General features: G+C 42.2%; 1 protein-coding gene across 14 annotated transcripts in view; it reads left to right on the forward strand.

The window, feature by feature from the left end:
• The window catches only part of LOC126546064 (WW domain-containing adapter protein with coiled-coil-like), a 397,851-nt gene extending 381,007 nt beyond the window's left edge, over positions 1-16,844 (forward strand). For 9 of the 14 annotated variants that reach the window (XM_072286068.1, XM_072286069.1, XM_072286072.1 and 6 more), the window contains one exon: positions 6,482-6,647. In XM_072286068.1, the coding sequence (XP_072142169.1) occupies positions 6,482-6,632 (151 nt within the window). In that variant the 3' untranslated portion in view covers positions 6,633-6,647. Of the gene's footprint in view, positions 1-6,481; positions 6,648-7,319; positions 7,395-8,289; positions 8,375-15,550 lie in introns of those variants that run through there. The other 5 variants (XR_008608402.2, XM_055061221.2, XM_055061222.2 and 2 more) reach the window with 3 other exon arrangements.
• The last annotated feature ends 949 nt before the right edge of the window (positions 16,845-17,793 follow it).

Genomic DNA, 17,793 nt, shown 5'->3' on the forward strand with positions numbered 1-17,793 from the left:
TATTCGTATTTAAGAATGTCCGACTCCATTTGCAATTCTTTTCGAAGACATTTTATTTGCTGTACATTTTACTCACCCCTCCCTTCTGCTCTCTTTTTGAATAACATAAACACTACTGCTTAGTATTCAAATTGGATTAAGTCTATTTTTTAAGAATTTTTCATATGCTTACTAGAGAATGACAGCATCGGGCGATATGGTTTGAGCCCATCTTGACATGAAACGTAGTTCTGCATCACTCAGGGAATTTCGCAAAGGCACTCAGGGAACACATGGAAAACTCAAGGAATTTGGAAATGTCAACTTGGTAGACACCCTGATACCAATTTGTTACTGGGCTGTCACTTTGAATCTTTCCTATTTTTGAGGATTCCAACGAAGTCAAAGTGGATAGGGGATGTTTTGAAAGACTTCCTTTCTGTGGTAACTCAGTCCTAATATTCTTCACTGGGTCCCAAGTATAAACTTTCTCATTGATTCCCAGTTTGTCGAATGTTAAGTTTTGTTCCATTTGCCCTTTCATTTGCCGCTGAATGCCACAAGTGCATGCGCATTTCCCTTATTCTTTTAGAAAAATATTTGGAAACAATTATTGGTCTGCCTTTGAGTTTATAGGAATGAGCATGGTCATTTGGTCGGTGCCACCAAGCTCACTGAAGCGTTTGGTACCATGGGCCAGGTTTATATAGTGCCGAGTGCTTGCTAATGTTGACGTGCCCACATCTGTGAAGTGGTCGTTGCGTTTTTGAGGGGCGTTGATCGTGATCGGAGTTTGCACAGGTTTGTTATTCGTTGTTCTGTCATTCAAAGCCACTGGCGTTCCGTTTGCGTGCAAATGTGTGGCCTGCCCGGTGGTGAAGCCGCATGGTCATTTGGTCTGTGCCACCAAGTCCACTACCCTGCATTTGCGTCAAGGCATGTGCTGATTTGATATCCATGGCGATATGAAGTCAAAGATATTGCGAGTTTAAGCTTCTCTTTTCTTTATAATCTGTCTGAATGTATCAGCAAGCTGAATATTACATACTTTTAACAGTGTACTAATAGACATAATTGGAAAAGAAAGCATTTATGTATGAGGAAGAAATTGATGTAACCAAAACCGAAAGTTTGGCTTCTGACGCTCGATGTCCTGCAGTGCGTGCAGAGGTCATGCAAAATTGCTACTGATAACTACGTTACAAAAAATAAATGCGGTCATAACTGAAATTCTAGGCTTTAATGCACATTATGGGGAAAACATACACATGGTGGGGATTCGTTCGTTCATTCGATCGTTCGTTTTCCGGACGCATATACGGGACCCGGAAGTATTGCTTTCTGTTCTCAATGTGTCCTACATAAAAGTGTTTCTATCTATCTATCTATCTATCTATCTATCTATCTATCTATCTATCTATCTATCTATCTATCTATCTATCTGTCTGTCTGTCTCCCTCCCCCCCTCCCTCTCTCCCTCTGCGCGGAACCTTTGATGTGCAAGAGATGTCCAAATCACAAAGACATTTGGCATTCTTTCGGTGATGCTTGACTGCCATGTACTAGTGAAACATGTGAACTAGATGTTGTTAAGTGTCTTAGATATTTGGTCCTCTGTGGTGCGTCCAATTGATATTTGTGGTTTGCTGGGTGTACAGTTCATTTTGTTGTAGAGGCATTCAACTGTACCGTATTTACTTGTGCAAGGCCTGCTTTCTTTCTTGTTTTCTTTCTTTTCTTTCGTTCTTTTTTTATTTTTATTAGGTGCTAGTCTTACATGAGGCAGACTTATGGCTACTCACTGAATCACCGAATTGTGCTCAGACTGCATTGCAAAATTAAGCAACCACTGGTGGCCGACTTAGGAACACATTTAACCACCAACCGATTTTTCAGTCAAGGACAATGTCGCAAGAATGTTCAAATAATTGGGCAGTCTGAACAAGCAAATTGTGATTGTAAAATCGACTTTTGCGTTTAGAGTGCCAACACAGCTACAGACTTTTGCTCAGTATTGTACTTCATTAAAATAAGTCATGAAAACTTGTGATGACCGCGGGTGTGGTCACTTATCGCACAGCCTGACGTGTGTCACAGGTCGTTGTGAAGTGCAAATTCTGGGCATTTGGCCTTAATTTCGCGGCACTGTCAGTATAGACTGAGCTGCACAAAATCAGTTTGGAGCTTTAGTGGCTTTACTCTGTTCCATCCAGTACATGTCCACACAAGGTAGTTGCCGGCTGATCGCTCACGGACCCAAGCTCTGCCTCGCGCATGTGGGCGTCAGGCTAGGCCATGCATGTAATCCCGCACCCGATCGCCAATGTGGCCTCCTGGTGCCAACATTTAAACTGTTTCGTTACTGCTAGAAATTTGCTCATTTTAGGGGCTTTTATGTTCTTATGTTTTATTTCGAGACATAGTAGTTGGAATATATAATATGTACCATGATACATATAATTATAGCCTGAACACTGGTGTTTTGAATGGATGTAAAGCAGTAATGAAGAATAAAAGATGAGTTGGAGTGCATACAGCAGGCATTACCAAATCCTGGCTGGAAGCTTATCAATGTCATTGAAAAGAAAGGTGTATGATCATTGCATTCTACCGGTGTTAACATATGGGGTGGAAACTTGGAGGTTAATAAAGAAACTCAAGAACAAGTTAAGGACCACGCCAGGAGCGATGGAACGAAAACATTTTAGACGTAATGTTAAGAGACAGGAAGAGAGCGGTGGTGATCAGAGAGCAGTTGGGGATAGCTGATACTCTAGTTGACATTAAGAGAAAAAAATGGAGATAAGAAGGGACTTTCAGACTGACTCCAACCAAATAACTGAATTTTATTAGCCCGACGTTTCGGAGCCCATTCGGCTCCTTCTTCAGGGGTTGTTCTTCAAGGGTGGCGGTGTGCAGCTTTTAAAGGGTCTTTTGTAAAGAAAGGAGGGGAGAGTACGGAAGGTGGGGAGACATTTCACAGATGGGAAGTGGGGGAGAACAAAAGGGGTGAGATTGCTGCCGTGTTTCTGGGCGGCTGGGATGACCGGTGCTGGGGGAGCTTGACCCGCGTGAGTGCCGCTGACGGGAGGCGGGGGGGAGGGGGGGCAGCGCTGACGTTTTGGTGTTGGTGAACTCGAGCGGGAACCTGCCTGGCTGGACGTCCTTTTCTTCTTTTCGTTATGTCGCCAAGGCCATGGATATGTGTCTCCCCACCTTCTATACTCACCCCTCTTTTCTTTACAAAAGACCCTTTAAAAGCTGCACACCACCACCCTCGAAGAACAACCCCTGAAGAAGGAGCCGAATGGGCTCCGAAAGGTCGGGCTAATAAAATTCAGTTATTTGGTTGGAGTCAGTCTGACAGTCCTAATCGATTTCCCAACCAGACAGCCAATTCTGTTGAAATGTTTAGCTTCAAGATTGGAAGGCCATGTAATGCATAGGGTAGATAACTGGTGGACCATTAGAGTTACAGAATGGGTACCAAGGGAAAGGAAGTGCAGTCGAGAACGGCTGAAAATTGGGTGGGGTAAGGAAATTAGGAAATTTGCAGTCACAAGTTAGACTTAGCTAGTGCAAGACAGGGCGAACTGGAGATCGCAGGGAGAGGCCTTCGTCCTGCAGTGGACATAAAAATAGGCTGCTGCTGCTACTGATTGTGATGATGATGATGAAAGCAGTACTAATTGCTCAGGCTACTTTTGAGAATCCTAATGTGAAATTTCAAAGTAGCACCTCAAAGAACCCAAATGAAAATAAACTGCTGTGTTTAGTATACCAACTGAGAGCAAAAAAAAAAAAAATAAGTCTGAAATATCCAAAATGTACACCTGGCTCCTAGTTCCCAACTTTTGTGAGTCAGATTACACAAAACAATTAATATGAAGATTTATTGGCATCAATGCTCTCCATAGTGATGCCCATACTATGCAGGAAAGTGGTACCTTCGCAAGTATAATAATAAATATGGGTAAAAAGCAGCCCACGGTGGAAAAAATAAAGTTGCACTTGATATTAGCCAAACACAATTATCAAAATAACATGCACTCTTGAGTATCCACCATTATTTGAGAAGATCAAAAGAACAGACTGGTAGGCTAGTTGGTACTGCTTAACTTGAGGTATAGCGCAAAAGGGCACGCAGCGCGACAGAGGAGACATGCTGTATTTTCTTCTCCTCTGTCGTCCTGCATGCCCTTTTGTGTTATACCTCAAGTTATGTTATTTGAGACATCATTAAAACAGACATTGAATCAGAAAATTGGGCGACCGGGGAGCAGCTTCTGTGTCTTCACTGCTGCTGTCATTAAAAAAATTATGTTGCTGAGTTGACCAAAGTGCTGATTTTGCATGGTTTTATTTAAAAAGTACTAGGAGCAATCCAGGCTAACTTCGACGATACCTCCAGTTGAAACTTTATTTTTTTTCCACACGCTCCAGTTGCCAAGAAGTGGTCACATCGGAAAAATAGTAAAATTCAGTCATCATTTCAATAGGTGCATAATGATGTGAGTAAAAGAATTCCAACAAATATGTTTAACAGCACTTAGAAAAACATTCGGTCAAGTTGGTCGACTTCTACAGGTAGCAAAATAGTTAAGGCCGAACTTTCCGCAACAGCTTGCTGCCTACCACACCAACCAGCTAGGCATAACCTGCACTACTTCGTATGCAGACAGAGTATGATCAGAAAAGTTTAGTACTAGTACTAGGTATTATTAGCAACTAAGTAAGCGTTCCACCACTCCTCAGAGGGAGAGCATTTGGAAGAATGATGAGACCCTTTCTTCTGTTTCAAGTATCTTTCAAAAGTAGTTTCAAATGTGCGTTATACCAGAGTACATTTTAACAGATGGTTCTGGTAAGTCTGTCAGTTCGTGCATGCACTTTTGCAATGAAGATATTCCAGCTAGTTTTAATGGCCTGGTTATCAAAATCTTCGAAGAAGAAATCCGGAAAGGGAACAATTCAATAATTTCTTCAATTACTGTGATTACGAATACTCTTGGTCACTGTTTTTCTTTGTGTGTTCAAGATTATAAAACTTGGAGCAACACCGTCGCTTAAGCCATGCAAATATGATAGTGCACAAAGCACATGAGGATGAGTTGTTAGTATGAGGTAAAATGTATTTGCTGCATTAATTGGATAGCCTAGTTGGTTGGGTAACAACCTGGTTAAGAGAAAATACTGAACACTGTTTAATAAAGTAATGGCTTTCAGTAGAAAATGGCATAGGTATAGGGAGGTCAGAGGACCAAATAGTATTAGGAATATTGACGTGACCCAGTAAAAAAAGAATAATGGGTGCGTTTGGGTTTAGTGTGGATTCAGGACATTGTGCAATTCACTAGCAAAGTTAGCAGAAGATGGGCAATAACAGGGGAATTTTGTCTTGTAGGCAAAATAGATGGCTGGGAAGGACACAGTGCCTTTCACCCTGCTCCCTGCTATGCCATCATGTTTCACAAGCAGGTTATCTCCTAACACTGATACTTCTGAAAGAAAGTACTGTTGGAATCCCCATTGAGCTACAATTAACACAACTTTCTAGTTTCCCCACAGCAGTCAGAATTACCTTATGCACATCAAACTTTGCCCTTACTTTGACATGACATGCTGAACATCCCCTCAAAATTTTATTAAAGGGGCCTTGAAATACTTTTCTAACTAATTGTAGAATGGCCTTACTACTAAAAGATGTCATGTCGCTTATGCTGGAAAAATTTTTCGGATCCTTCAAGTAATGCGCCAATACAAGTTTTCTCTTTTTGTCTCCGCTAGTGCACTGGAAGCTACACAGGGAAGAAGCCAAAGAGGCAAAGCCCCACCTAGAAGTTTAGTGACTCAGCAGCAAAAAGGCTCATCCTGTGGCAGCTACAGTAGACCACACTGTGCAGCAGGCACAGCTACGCCCATCTGTCTTGCATAGACCGGCAGTGCAAAGATGAAATGTGTGTCATTTTGAGATTGTAGACACATATATATGTTTCATTTGTTTAACTCAAAATTAGCACTTATGTATTACTGAGAATTTTCTCACAATCCCAAAATTATCCAACAGCTGTTGGTGGGCCCAGCTACTTGTGATGACACTGCATGATGACTTTGTGGAAGTGAGAGCAAGCAATTTTTCTATCTTTTTGACACGGGATTCTAAATTCCCTGCTGCATTCAGTGCAATAATAGTTGGCTGATAGGTTCATAGGAGCCTCTCATACAGTTTCAACTGTTTGGCAACACTTTCTTACTATGTTCAAAAAGTGTTTCAGGGCCCCTTAAGGCAGCTGCAGTGGTTCTCTGCATGAACTTCTGACAAAGCTGCAATAGCAGCTTTGCTGTGAAACTCTTTCTATGAATGACTTAATGAAGAAATTTGACCATGTTGAAGAGTGAACTGTGATGAAGAAATAGCTCTCGTCAATAGCCACTCAAGTGACTTCTTCCTGTTCCACGTACACCCATCTGACAAACAAATAATTTGTGGCCTTTCTCGTAGTGTCTGCTGCCACTGCCACGCACAAGAATGTTCCTGCATGCAAGAGGAGGCACCACACTTGCCACACACACAAGATTTTCCGAACAGTGTCCTTTATTACTATATTAAAGTAAACAATATTCGTTGGGAGTTTGAAAGCTTGAACGTATAAAGTGCTTTTGCCCTATATAATTTCACTTGTTTCATTTTTCTTTGTAAACCAGACTGTTCTCACATGCAGTACTCATGAAGAGGAGATGTGATGCAAAAAAACATTTTGCTAAAAAAGCTGGAATGCTTAGAAATTGAATCAGTGATAGCTTTGTTGCAGATGATACCTGTGTGTCAACTGGCATTGCAACACAACAAAACTAGCGGTTCCTTGAGTTATGACGAGAGCATTCCAAATGTTGGGCAAGAGTGTCCAAATGTTGGCTGGACATTGTTATACCTAAAAGTTTAATTATTATGGTAAAAGGCTCAGAAATCAATTTCTTTTATATGATTGCCTCTTTTCGACATGAATTTCAGTCTGTTACTCATTACCAGTGCAGTGCCGGGGTATGTACTGACAAGAAAAGTGATACTTCTGCAGCTACTATTGAGTATCCCACACATACCACCACAGCTGTTTCTGCAGCCCACCACTGAACTCATCAAAACAAACAGATACAACCATTAATTATTTCCTGAAATACGTACATGGTGCCATGGCCATGGCAATAGCATCACATCCTATCTACTGGAGAAAAATTTTTGGCAGTTGTTTTCTCAGTGGAAGTTTTTCTGTGTTACATTGGTTAAAACTAGTGAGTTGACATTCATGTTATGACAATGTGTTGGTCCCTCTGTTTTTAAGAGACTACCCATCTGTGCAAAGGACCAACCCAAGTAGTCTGGCACTTCTGTGGATGCTGTGAAAAGAAAAATTAAGGTTATTAGACCGTTGCAACACCATCATTTTATTCCTGCTTGTTAAAATTAACTTCCTAGAGTGCATAATAGTGACGTTGTGACAAGGATGAGCTCTTATATTAAGCACTGAAGCAAGCAAGTGTTGGGATGCAATATGTACTTGTGTTATTATCGCCGGTTCTTTCCTCTTTACACTGCTGTGTGTAAACATCTTGCAGTGTAGCAAAGCAATGCACAGGCCTGCTATGTGAGATGGGTTTGCCAGCTAGTTTGTGAATGAATGGTAGACAACCCATCGATGGTGGTGAGAGCTCTCACACCTTGGCTGTAGGTGAAAGCATTGGTCAGCTGCACTGATTTACTGAGTGCACTGAGCTGACCTGTTTGCTTTACCTTAGTTGCTGCTCAGCACCTTGTCCTGGGTGTGTGATGAGCCACCGAAAAGGCTTAGCAACTTGGGTTGCACATTTTGACTCTGCTTTGGCTGATTGCCAATGTTGTCGTCTGCACAGAGGAATGAGAGAATGACTCAAGATGCAGCGTAGATTTTGATGGCGGTCATCTTTCTACCTGCAAAGCAGTTGCATTTGTGCTCTGCAGGAATTGTTGCAGGCAAAAGTGCAGCTTCTCTTGTTAAACAACTTTTTTTTCATAGCACTTCGTGCAGGGAGGCACTAGCTAGAATGCAGCTGAGTCGTATCATGCCAACTTTGTAATCTTGTGTAAGTAAAGGAAGATGTTTGGCACTTATGCACTTGTTTTGTACAGTATAGTTGCTTGGGAATGGAGTTTAGTTCTAGCAAAGAGCTACAGCACATATTGGCAGTAGCACAGCCATACATTGCATTTTTATAGCATACCTGTTGGATGAAATGGGGTTGGAAAAACTTTATTTTGATTTGCTTTTCTTGCAGGTCCCTATTTTTACGACAACTAATTAAGGAGCTGGAGGAGCTGAAAAGCCAGGTGAACTTTATGTCTGACTCATAGTGAGTTTAGGTGAGTGCCACCTTCAGACTTGTGTTGAACAGGGCAGTGTGATCATACAGGCATGGTGTATGCACTATGTTCATTGATGGGGTCGAATGGCCCGCTCCAGTGGTGGAACTGTTGTACTCAAAAGAGCAGAGCTTGAGACATGCTGTTGCAAAGGCATAATTTTGAAGACAATGTTTTCCTTGGCAAGTTACCCTACTTTTCCATAACGGATGTGTCTGTTTCTAGCCTCTTTTGTGGGACGATACCAGAGATACTCCAGTCTAAAAATGTAGGCCGTGTCTGTGGGTGCATGCAGTCTAAAACAATACTTCCTTGCCAACTAGTTGGTTCATACTTGAATTAGAAATATGCTGCGCAAGATGCACGAGAAAAGAAAAAGAGGACAGGACTACCAACTTTATTTCATGGAATGACAGAAAGCCTTCATATAGGCAACCTAATCACATGCACCACCTGGGTGCGCAAAAACTAGACAGTCAAATTGCCACCATCAACACAAAGTGTGAACGCTGTCACTTTAAAAAAAAATTGATACGACAAGGAAAGCTCATCCTCAAGGCCGTATTAAAAACAGATCAACAGCAAAACAAAATAAAAGAGAAAAAGATATCAAAGACAGATAAACAGTAAAAAACTAACTAAACAATTGACAAAAAGCGTATGCAAAGTTAACAATAACCGATGTCAATGAGAACAGAAAAGTGGATGATGACGAAAACAACATGACCAAAGGAATGCCAAAAACTTTAATATATAGCCATCTAGAAAAGCAACTTCCCTGTCTTATAATAAAATTGAAGGCATGCTTACGCATTTGTACCTATGTTGCCAGTCAGAGTTGCAAGAGTTGTGACTGCTCACCGCAGTTCGATCAAATCAGGGTCATGGCAAAAGCATGTGATAAGAGCGAAAGGAAAATTGTTGGAGCTTTCTTCATCAGGCAACATAGGGACAAGTGTGTAAGGATGCCTTCAATTTTACTCTTGAGACAGGGAAGTTGATCGCATTGTTTTCATCATTTGCTTTTCTGTTTTTATTGGTGTCGGTTATTGGTAACTTTGCATATGTTTTATGTCAGTTGTTTTCCTCTTTTTTTTGCTGTTTATCTGTTATTTTGTTGTCTGTTCCTTTTTTTCGGTATTGCTGTTAATCTGTTTTTAAGATGGTCGTGTGGATGACCTTATCCCTGTCGTACCATTTTTTTTTTCTTTCACCAGTGAAAGCATGCACAGTTCATGTTGGTGGTGGCAGTTTGAATGTCTAGTTTTTGCACATCTGGGTGGCGCATGCAATTAGGTTGCCTATACGAAGGCTTTCTGTTGTTTCATGAAAAAAAGTTGGTAGTCTGTGCTCTGTCCTGTCCTCTTTTTTTTTTTTCTTGTGCATCTTGCGCAGCGCATTTATAATTCAAACAGTCTAATATTGCGGGCCATTGCTGTGGGTATGTGCAGTCTAAAAATGTAGGCCATTCCCATGAGTACCAGCAGTCCAAAGATGTGGGCCAATAATCCCTAAAGTAGTCCAGTCTAAAAATGTGGCTAATTCCTGTGAGTATTATGTAGTCTAAAAGTGTGGGCCGTTCCCAGTATATGCAGTGTAATAACATAGACCATTCCCGTGAGTTTAAGCAATCTAAAAATGTGGGCCAATCTTGAAAGTAGTGAAGTCTAAAAATGTGGGCCTACCCCAAAGATAGTGCAGTCACAAAACTTAACCCTTTGAGGGTCGAATTCTTTTATTACAAATTTAAAATGTTCAGACTGACCTATATCGAAAAAAATTTACCACAATATTTTAGAGTGATTATAAAGTGACAAAAAAAATATTTTCCATAGGTATACATGCATTGTTTATTCATGAATACAGATGGGCTTCCATAAATACTCTTAATAAGTATTAAAGAAAGTAGATACACAGAAATAGATATATTCAGATTCGGCACTTGGGTAGTAGAGTAGTAGTCCGCATCAGAAGATCGCAGCTCGACTCACTTGCACCAGGGCAACCAGCACACTCGCCCATAGCATAATCGCACCGTGTAGGTTGTACCCCAGTCAGAAGAACCAAACGAGTCAGAGACCTTGTAATAATCCTTCGTTCCATCGCCAAAGAGGGGCAATCAGTTTTACGCTGGCCGAGTCTCGAGAAAACAAATGCAGGCATGGCAGCCTCATTTGCATACAGCAGCATCGTTTGTATATACCAGTGCCCGCCTATGAACAAATGTAATTGCACCCCTGTGAGCAACAGACAATTGAGCATCTAGCAGTGACTCTGAGAGATTAGAAACTAGGTAGACATCAATTTTTACGAACACAGCAAATGGAGACAGCCCACGAGATGAAACCAAAACTAACCGCTGCGCGCCGTCGCATGGGCGGGTGCACGAGCGGTCACTGAAACGCCAGTGTAAAGAAGCTGTGGAATGAAAACTAAGAGACTAAGAAGAAAAAAAAAGAAGAAGAAACATTGTATCCACACAGGATGGCAGCACTTCCTGGGAAACAAAGTGTTGAAAAATTGGTGAGTTTTTCAAACGTACAGACGGGGACATAAATATGCAGCATCGAGCATTTGGAACTTCTTCGCAGCATGTATGGCATTCACCTTCAAAGTGCTAAGCAGTTCGATGCTTCTCCTAGTCCCCTTGCTTGAGGAGTGACTCTGCACATTCTGCCGCCCTCTTCTCAACCCCAGCTCGCACAGGAAGGCATTCTTTGACACCACCTCTCAACTGGTGCAGAAAGGGAAAGTGTGGTTGCGCTGAACATTCACAATGTGCAGCCCTGAGTGCATAATACATGCATACGTAATAGATATAAATCAAGGGTGCAACAGCTGTGCCAAGCAGTGATAAAAGCATGAAATTTGTTGCGCCACGCTGCGCCAAAGTGCCCAGCCTAACTGCAAAAGTTATCAGTCACACTAGGTTTAACAGAAAAGCAATGTTAGCAACCTGCAGTTTTGCCATCATTCTTGTGTCAGATGTTGCCCATGCAATCCAGTAGCGGAGACACAGCAACAGAATAGTCTGGGGCGTGCTTGGTGTCGGGTGCCCAAAGAGTTGCTTTTGCACTGCTGCTTTCTGGTTGCAATGCAACTTTGAAAGCGAATAGCTTTCTTTGGCTTTTTTTTTTCATTGTAGGTTGGTAGTACGCCGGTGGTCAAACTTGGGGAAGGGAAGGTAAGGGAAAAGGCATGTGCTTTCAGGCAACTGAGTTGTGAAGAGGGAGGAGTTTGTTCAGGCTTACATTGACAATCATTGTCAATGGTTTTTGCATAATCTCTCCTCTGTTAAACTGCTCCAAAATATGGTTTTCTTTCCTCGTAACCTGCTACAAATATTGATTTTTCTGCTCAAATACTTGCTCCAAATCCCATTTCAGCTGTTGCATCCATGATATAAATGCAACCTATCAAGACAAAGCTAGATTTGTATTACGCCTTTTTCTTTTCATCCTTAATTGAACTGCTGTTGTTTGAGGCAGTGTTGCTGCGTCAAATAGTAGTTAAAACTTCTTGCATTGCAAAAGTAAATGCTATACACTTTTGCTGATATACCTTACAATTCCCTCACCACTTGCATTTATGAATGGTTTAGGTATTGCTTGTAACCTAACTTTCTTTATTGTAGACTAGAGTGTTTGTATACGAAGATAGTTGCCTAAAATGGTGCTTTCTGGTTGAATGTTTCAATGATTGAACACAGAACACCTTATTCAACCAATATCCCAGACACCTTCCTATTGCCGCCATGCAGAACTACCGTATTTACTCGCATAATGATCGCACTGTTTTGTCAAAAAAATATTGACATAAATTCAGGGGTGCTATCTTTACGCGAGTTAAATTTCCCGCAAAAAGAAAAAACATTTTTTCATCCCGCATTTGCTGCGATATGACAACAGGTCAACAAATAGGGGGCTGCCACTGTATGTAGTGCGGAACACCAAAACAAGAATGTCGGCCGGCGGAGCAAGCCGAACACGCCGAACGCGATTTTTTTTCTTCTCGTGAGTACATTACATGCATTGAAACAGTTTCTTCCGTATCTGTAATGAAGAATATCGTTAATATTGGCAAGTCTGCGGCAATAACGTAGCCATGTCCGCTTTGAGGGGACAGAAACAGATGGGCGCGCTTAGTTGCCAGTGACATATAGGAACATATAGGGGGCATGCTGCGGAAACTGCGGCATCTGTCTTCTCTACTATCCTAATACAGCACGTTGCCGCTAAGGGTGGGTGAATATCTTAGCTGTGTTACAAGCGTAGGCGTATGAATAGGGTACACTTTTAACATATCAGTGTAAACGTGGCTACTATCGTTGCCGCTCGCGATTTGTTGCGTGCTCTCGAGTGCAGATAGAAGAATCGAAAGGCGCATTTTTTGTTGTTGTTGACCACAACCATTATAAAGCCTACACATAATAAAGGCAAGTTTGGTTGCAGCTTTTTTTTTAGTCGTGGAAGTGCGGAAAGTGATGAAAGTAATGAAATGAGGTATTTACTTAAGAATGTTTGGTGCGTGCAGACCGCTTGGTTTGTCTGGAAGAGTCGTTCGTGTAGCATTCGACAGATGGTAAGCGCGATCATTATTAGCTAGACTTGGCACACGACATATCGCTTCGGCAAGTTCGGGGTGCGATCATTACACGGGAAATAAACAAAATAGAATTTTGACGACAAAATTCAGGGGCGTGATCATTACACGAGTGCGATCATTATGCGAGTAAATACAGTAAATATGCTTTCATGGTTTTGCAGTGTTAAATTATATAACACCCAAATTCCTTATTCTGTCAGTGTTTGGCAAATAAATATGAGCAAGTCTTACCAAAACTACCATCATAACATTATGTTCATACCTTGTTGCATTTTTTCATTGTTATTGTGTATAATTGTGTGTAGTATTTGTAAGCATGTGTCGCATAGATTTTTCGCGTGTACTTTCTGCTACTGCTGACTTCGGTGAGGCCAGTCTAGCGGCACTGCGATGCTGCTTTTTTTCTCGCTGGCTTCAGTTTTGTAAAAACTGATTGACTGATTGATAAGCGCACTAGATGGTGTATGTATGCCTTTGTGGACTTTTGTACACAGTGCACGAATATGAAAGGAAAGGCTCATCACAAGTTCTCGAGAGAAGTTCATTGTGGCAGTGTCAGAAAAAAACGATTTTGCAGTGACAGAACAGTGATGCTATCTCTCACTGATTTGAAAGACAGATTGTTCACATTGATAAGTCAAGACCAAGCAATGAATTCATTATTGGTGTATGACCAAGTTTCATTCTCAGGCCATTCTATTTATCTTAATGATTTGCCTTCTCAGATGGTCATGTTAAAGCAATTCTTTAGTCTGATGACACAAATATATTAGTCATGGATAGCAATGAAAGTCTCCTTGTGGCAAAGTCACTGTTGAGTTACGACATTTAGAGCATTAGTGCATAAGTGATGGCATTACACTTAATCCCATGAAGACTATCTTTATTCCTTCTCATTTACAAATAAAAATTCGGAGGACGCTTCACATTTAAGAGTGGCACACGATAGCATTCAAAGATCCCCGATGGCTTCTTCCTGCAACTGCAGCACATGTAACCGTGATGTTTACTGGGCTGGCGGCGAACGCTATGCACACAGGTGAGCTTTCTGGTAGAAATGCGGCCTCTGGCCGGAGGTAGTGCACGGCTGCACCAAGAAGTGTGCAGGTTGTTGCTTTCTGCCTGAGAAAAGTTAGGCATGGGCTGTCATGACATTTGTTTTTGGGCTGTCATTCTCAAAATTCTGAGGGATAACTTTCTCAAGAATGTAAGACAAGTTATGAGCAACAACTTTAGTGACAGAATGGTGTGGCAATATAACCCGCGTATACCGCATGTCATATAGCAAGGCGTGACATATATACCTAAATGTGTAAGGAATTTTCGCTCACGGGACGCCAATGCCAGACGCCGACACCAGATTTTCTGCAACATGGGGCCCTTAACACTGTCGCGTTAAAAAGGCAAACCACAACATATGTTGACATAAAAAATGGCAGCAACACAATAAAACTTGCCACTGATATAAAATTTCTTGGTGTAGTCATCGATATTCATAGTAAGCTTAATTTGCATGCATGTCATGCAGTTCGGAAAGCTTCATACGAGAGTTTCTAAATGATAAAACGTTTATTCAGTAGGCTTGCTTATTAATCTTCATTACAGAATTGTTCATTCTTACAGGATGAGAAAATGTGCTCGAACTTCTTAAAAATAGGGAGAATGCAATAATTCAGCAAGTTCCTTCGGATTACACAGATGCATATATTTTAAAATGACTTCAGGCATAGTTCAACAAGTAAATATCAAAATTAGCCTAATTAAATGCTTTTAACCGAGAAAGTTAGATGAGTCACCTTAATACAAAAGTTGAAGCCTGTTGTTCGAGTATTTCATAACGGGTTACAGACATGCAAAAGGCTGACGCTGTTGTCTTTCATTGCATCTGCCCCTGAAAAATATTTACCTAGTGTTAGTAGAAATAAAATGGGACTCAACAATCTTTAGGGGTCTCAGAAAGTGTCTGTACAGGGTGTTTCACAAGATGAGTTGCAAATTCCTTAAAAATGTAGAACTGATCTACCAAAGAGGCATAATTTGAAAATGACTCAAGGTCGTAATTAGGCAAGTAATTGTTGAAATTAGATTAATTAGTTTTTTAGCCACAAGAGCCAGACAATTGACAGCAATGGAAGTCCATCATCTGAGGAGCTGGTGACTGTTTCCAGACATGCAACAAGTTAATGCTGTTAAATCTTACAGCATAATGAATTCCGGCCAATTTCTAACAGAAAATGGAAGTTGAAGCGGCAAAGAGTGCAGTCATTGCAGATGCCATGCCTGTTTAGCGTCGCCGTTAGGCGAGCAGAGTGCCCTTTGTGACCTCACTCTCTCATGCTTGCCCGAAAGGCTCATGTCTCGTTTCCAGATCAGACCCATATGGATATTGAACATAGCATGGTAGCGTCAACCTGAGTGCTGGCAAGTATAGTTGTAGCAACAAATTTTTGGTTTTGCTGGCACCATAAGTGGATCACATTGTAGTCTTTTCGACTCTGTATTTGGTACAAGCTCTCCTTGCAGAGACGAATGTGCTGAACGAACAAGGTTCCATTCTGTCTGTGTGCACAGGTCGAGTTTTAAGGAACCAAGTTGCCACATGGAGCAACGCCGGCCGGACCCGGCGTACAGCAGCAGCAGTCTGCCGAGCCACACCACCTCTTTTTTACACAATGCCCGGTTTCAAGCAGTACGCCCTCCCCAACCAGTCCTGCCGTCACAGCGGGGTGGTCGGCATGCTCGCCATTTTGCCGAGTTTGTCGTCGTCGGTCACGAGTGCCGATTTCTGTACATAACACACTTGACGGGAGAAAAATGTTCTCAAATAAAAATTAGCCTCGTGGCCGCATGTGCGGTGAAAAGCCACTCAGTGATGCAAGGAGTGGTTTGGATGTGCATAGCCTTTCGTGTGCCTTGCACGCTTGTGGACATTTTGGTAATTTTGACAAAAGGCTGGCGCGTCTGTCTGGCTGCCATGTGTGTGTTGTACATATAATGCGCAACCCCGGTCATGCACGACCACTCTCCCGGGTTTCTCTGTTTCCTTTGTTGTATATTTCGATAGCATCTTGAAAAGGGTTTTCAGTCCTTGGCTGAAACCAGCACTTGCAGTGTACATAACATCTCTGTCTCTGCTCTGTGTGTGTGTGTTTTCATCACTGCGCATTGGGGTAACTGTACTACATGGTTTTTCATACTGGAGGTATGCGGTTGAAGGAATGGACATTTAATAAACCGACGTGTGCAATGCTTTCTCAACTCTGATACTTGAGCTTGTCCCATGTGTGGGATGCTGGCATACAGTGCACACCTCTTCCTCTGCGCATCCAGGCTGTGCAAAGCTGGTTGGGCCGTGTATTAGGTTGGCAACTGGAAAACGTTGCACAACACACTAGCACTTTGATTCTGCTATTCAGGTGTTCTACGTTGCAGCCAGGTGTGTGTCCAAACAGACAGCCCAACAACCAGTTTCCTAGCTCTGCGCACTTTGTTGATGGGCCCCATTACTGTTGATCCTGGAGCTGTGTTGTGTTCAGAGGTGCACTGGCCAGTGAGAAGCCCCCACTGCAACACTGCTGTAAAAGATTAGTGCTTTAGGTTTCTTCAGTGTTGGGCCTCTTTTGTTGGACACATGGAGTAGCACTGCGCATTTACAACTGTCAAGAAATACCGAATGACCTGTCTTTCCTTGTGTTTTCTTCAAGTGCCCACACCACAGATTTGCGACATACTGCTAACGGGATTGAAAGCATGGGTACTTTTATTTTCCTGGTGTCCATACATCTTTCTTTTTCTCGCCTAGGTGACATTTATGAAAAATATACAATGCTTCAAAAGGAGTGTAATAAACCGAGTTTGTTGCGCAGCGTTGAGTCAAACTGTTTATATGTACTTGGCTTTCTGCCACTTGTGTGCTGGTTGGTGAGTAAGCCCTGGTGCCGGTCCCGGCATACCACTGCACTGCCTGCAATATGTACTGCATCTTTCCACGTATTTGCCAGCAAGTATGTGGCATTGTTCATAAGCAGACCTGTGGTGTAAAACAAAATAGGGACTCATGCTTGCATCTGTTGTGCAAGTGAACGCAGCTTGCTTAAAGGGCAACTCTGGCAATTTTTTTTACTGTCAAGGTCATGGCATATTTAGGTTCCCAAGACCCCCCTGTCAAACGTCTGATAGTAGATTTCTTCCACAATTTCGGAAATAATTTTAAATCAGCAAAAAAAAAAAAACGAAAAAAACACCAAAGCGAAATCGAAACCAGACCGAGCATCCGAGCAAACATCTTCGATTCGTGCGACGTCAAGAGCGGCACACCAGCGGGGAATGTGTGCAATGCACGCCTCTACCACCAGCATCGAAAATGAAAGCGGGGAAGAGCAGACGCTTGGCTGATTCGTGGCCGTGTTGGAACATTGACACAGTGTCTTTGGGGGACAATGTCAGCTGTGCGAGCTCTTCAGAGCTGTCAAACAGTGACAGCTATGATTACAACAAATTAAAAACTATGAATCACCATTCGCATTCAAGCAGTGTAGAAGCCGGGAGTCATGGCCTCGGAGTCTGGCATCGCACAGAGGGTCACTTTCTACCCTACGCCACTGGTGCATCTCGTAACGGGTAGTTGGCCTACGCTACCGGGGCGCCACACAGAGGCTAAGCAGGGCCCACACCGTCATCCAAGTTTTCTTGACGAGGGTTGCTTCTTTCGTGAAGAGTACGAGGTCGAGAGGGAGTTTATTTACATGATAATTGCCAACTTATTTACATAGAACAAGGGGTATCGTACTGACCGGAGCACGGAGAGCAATACA

The sequence above is a fragment of the Dermacentor andersoni genome, chromosome 1 (assembly GCF_023375885.2).
Source record: "Dermacentor andersoni chromosome 1, qqDerAnde1_hic_scaffold, whole genome shotgun sequence".
Lineage (NCBI taxonomy): Eukaryota > Metazoa > Arthropoda > Arachnida > Ixodida > Ixodidae > Dermacentor > Dermacentor andersoni.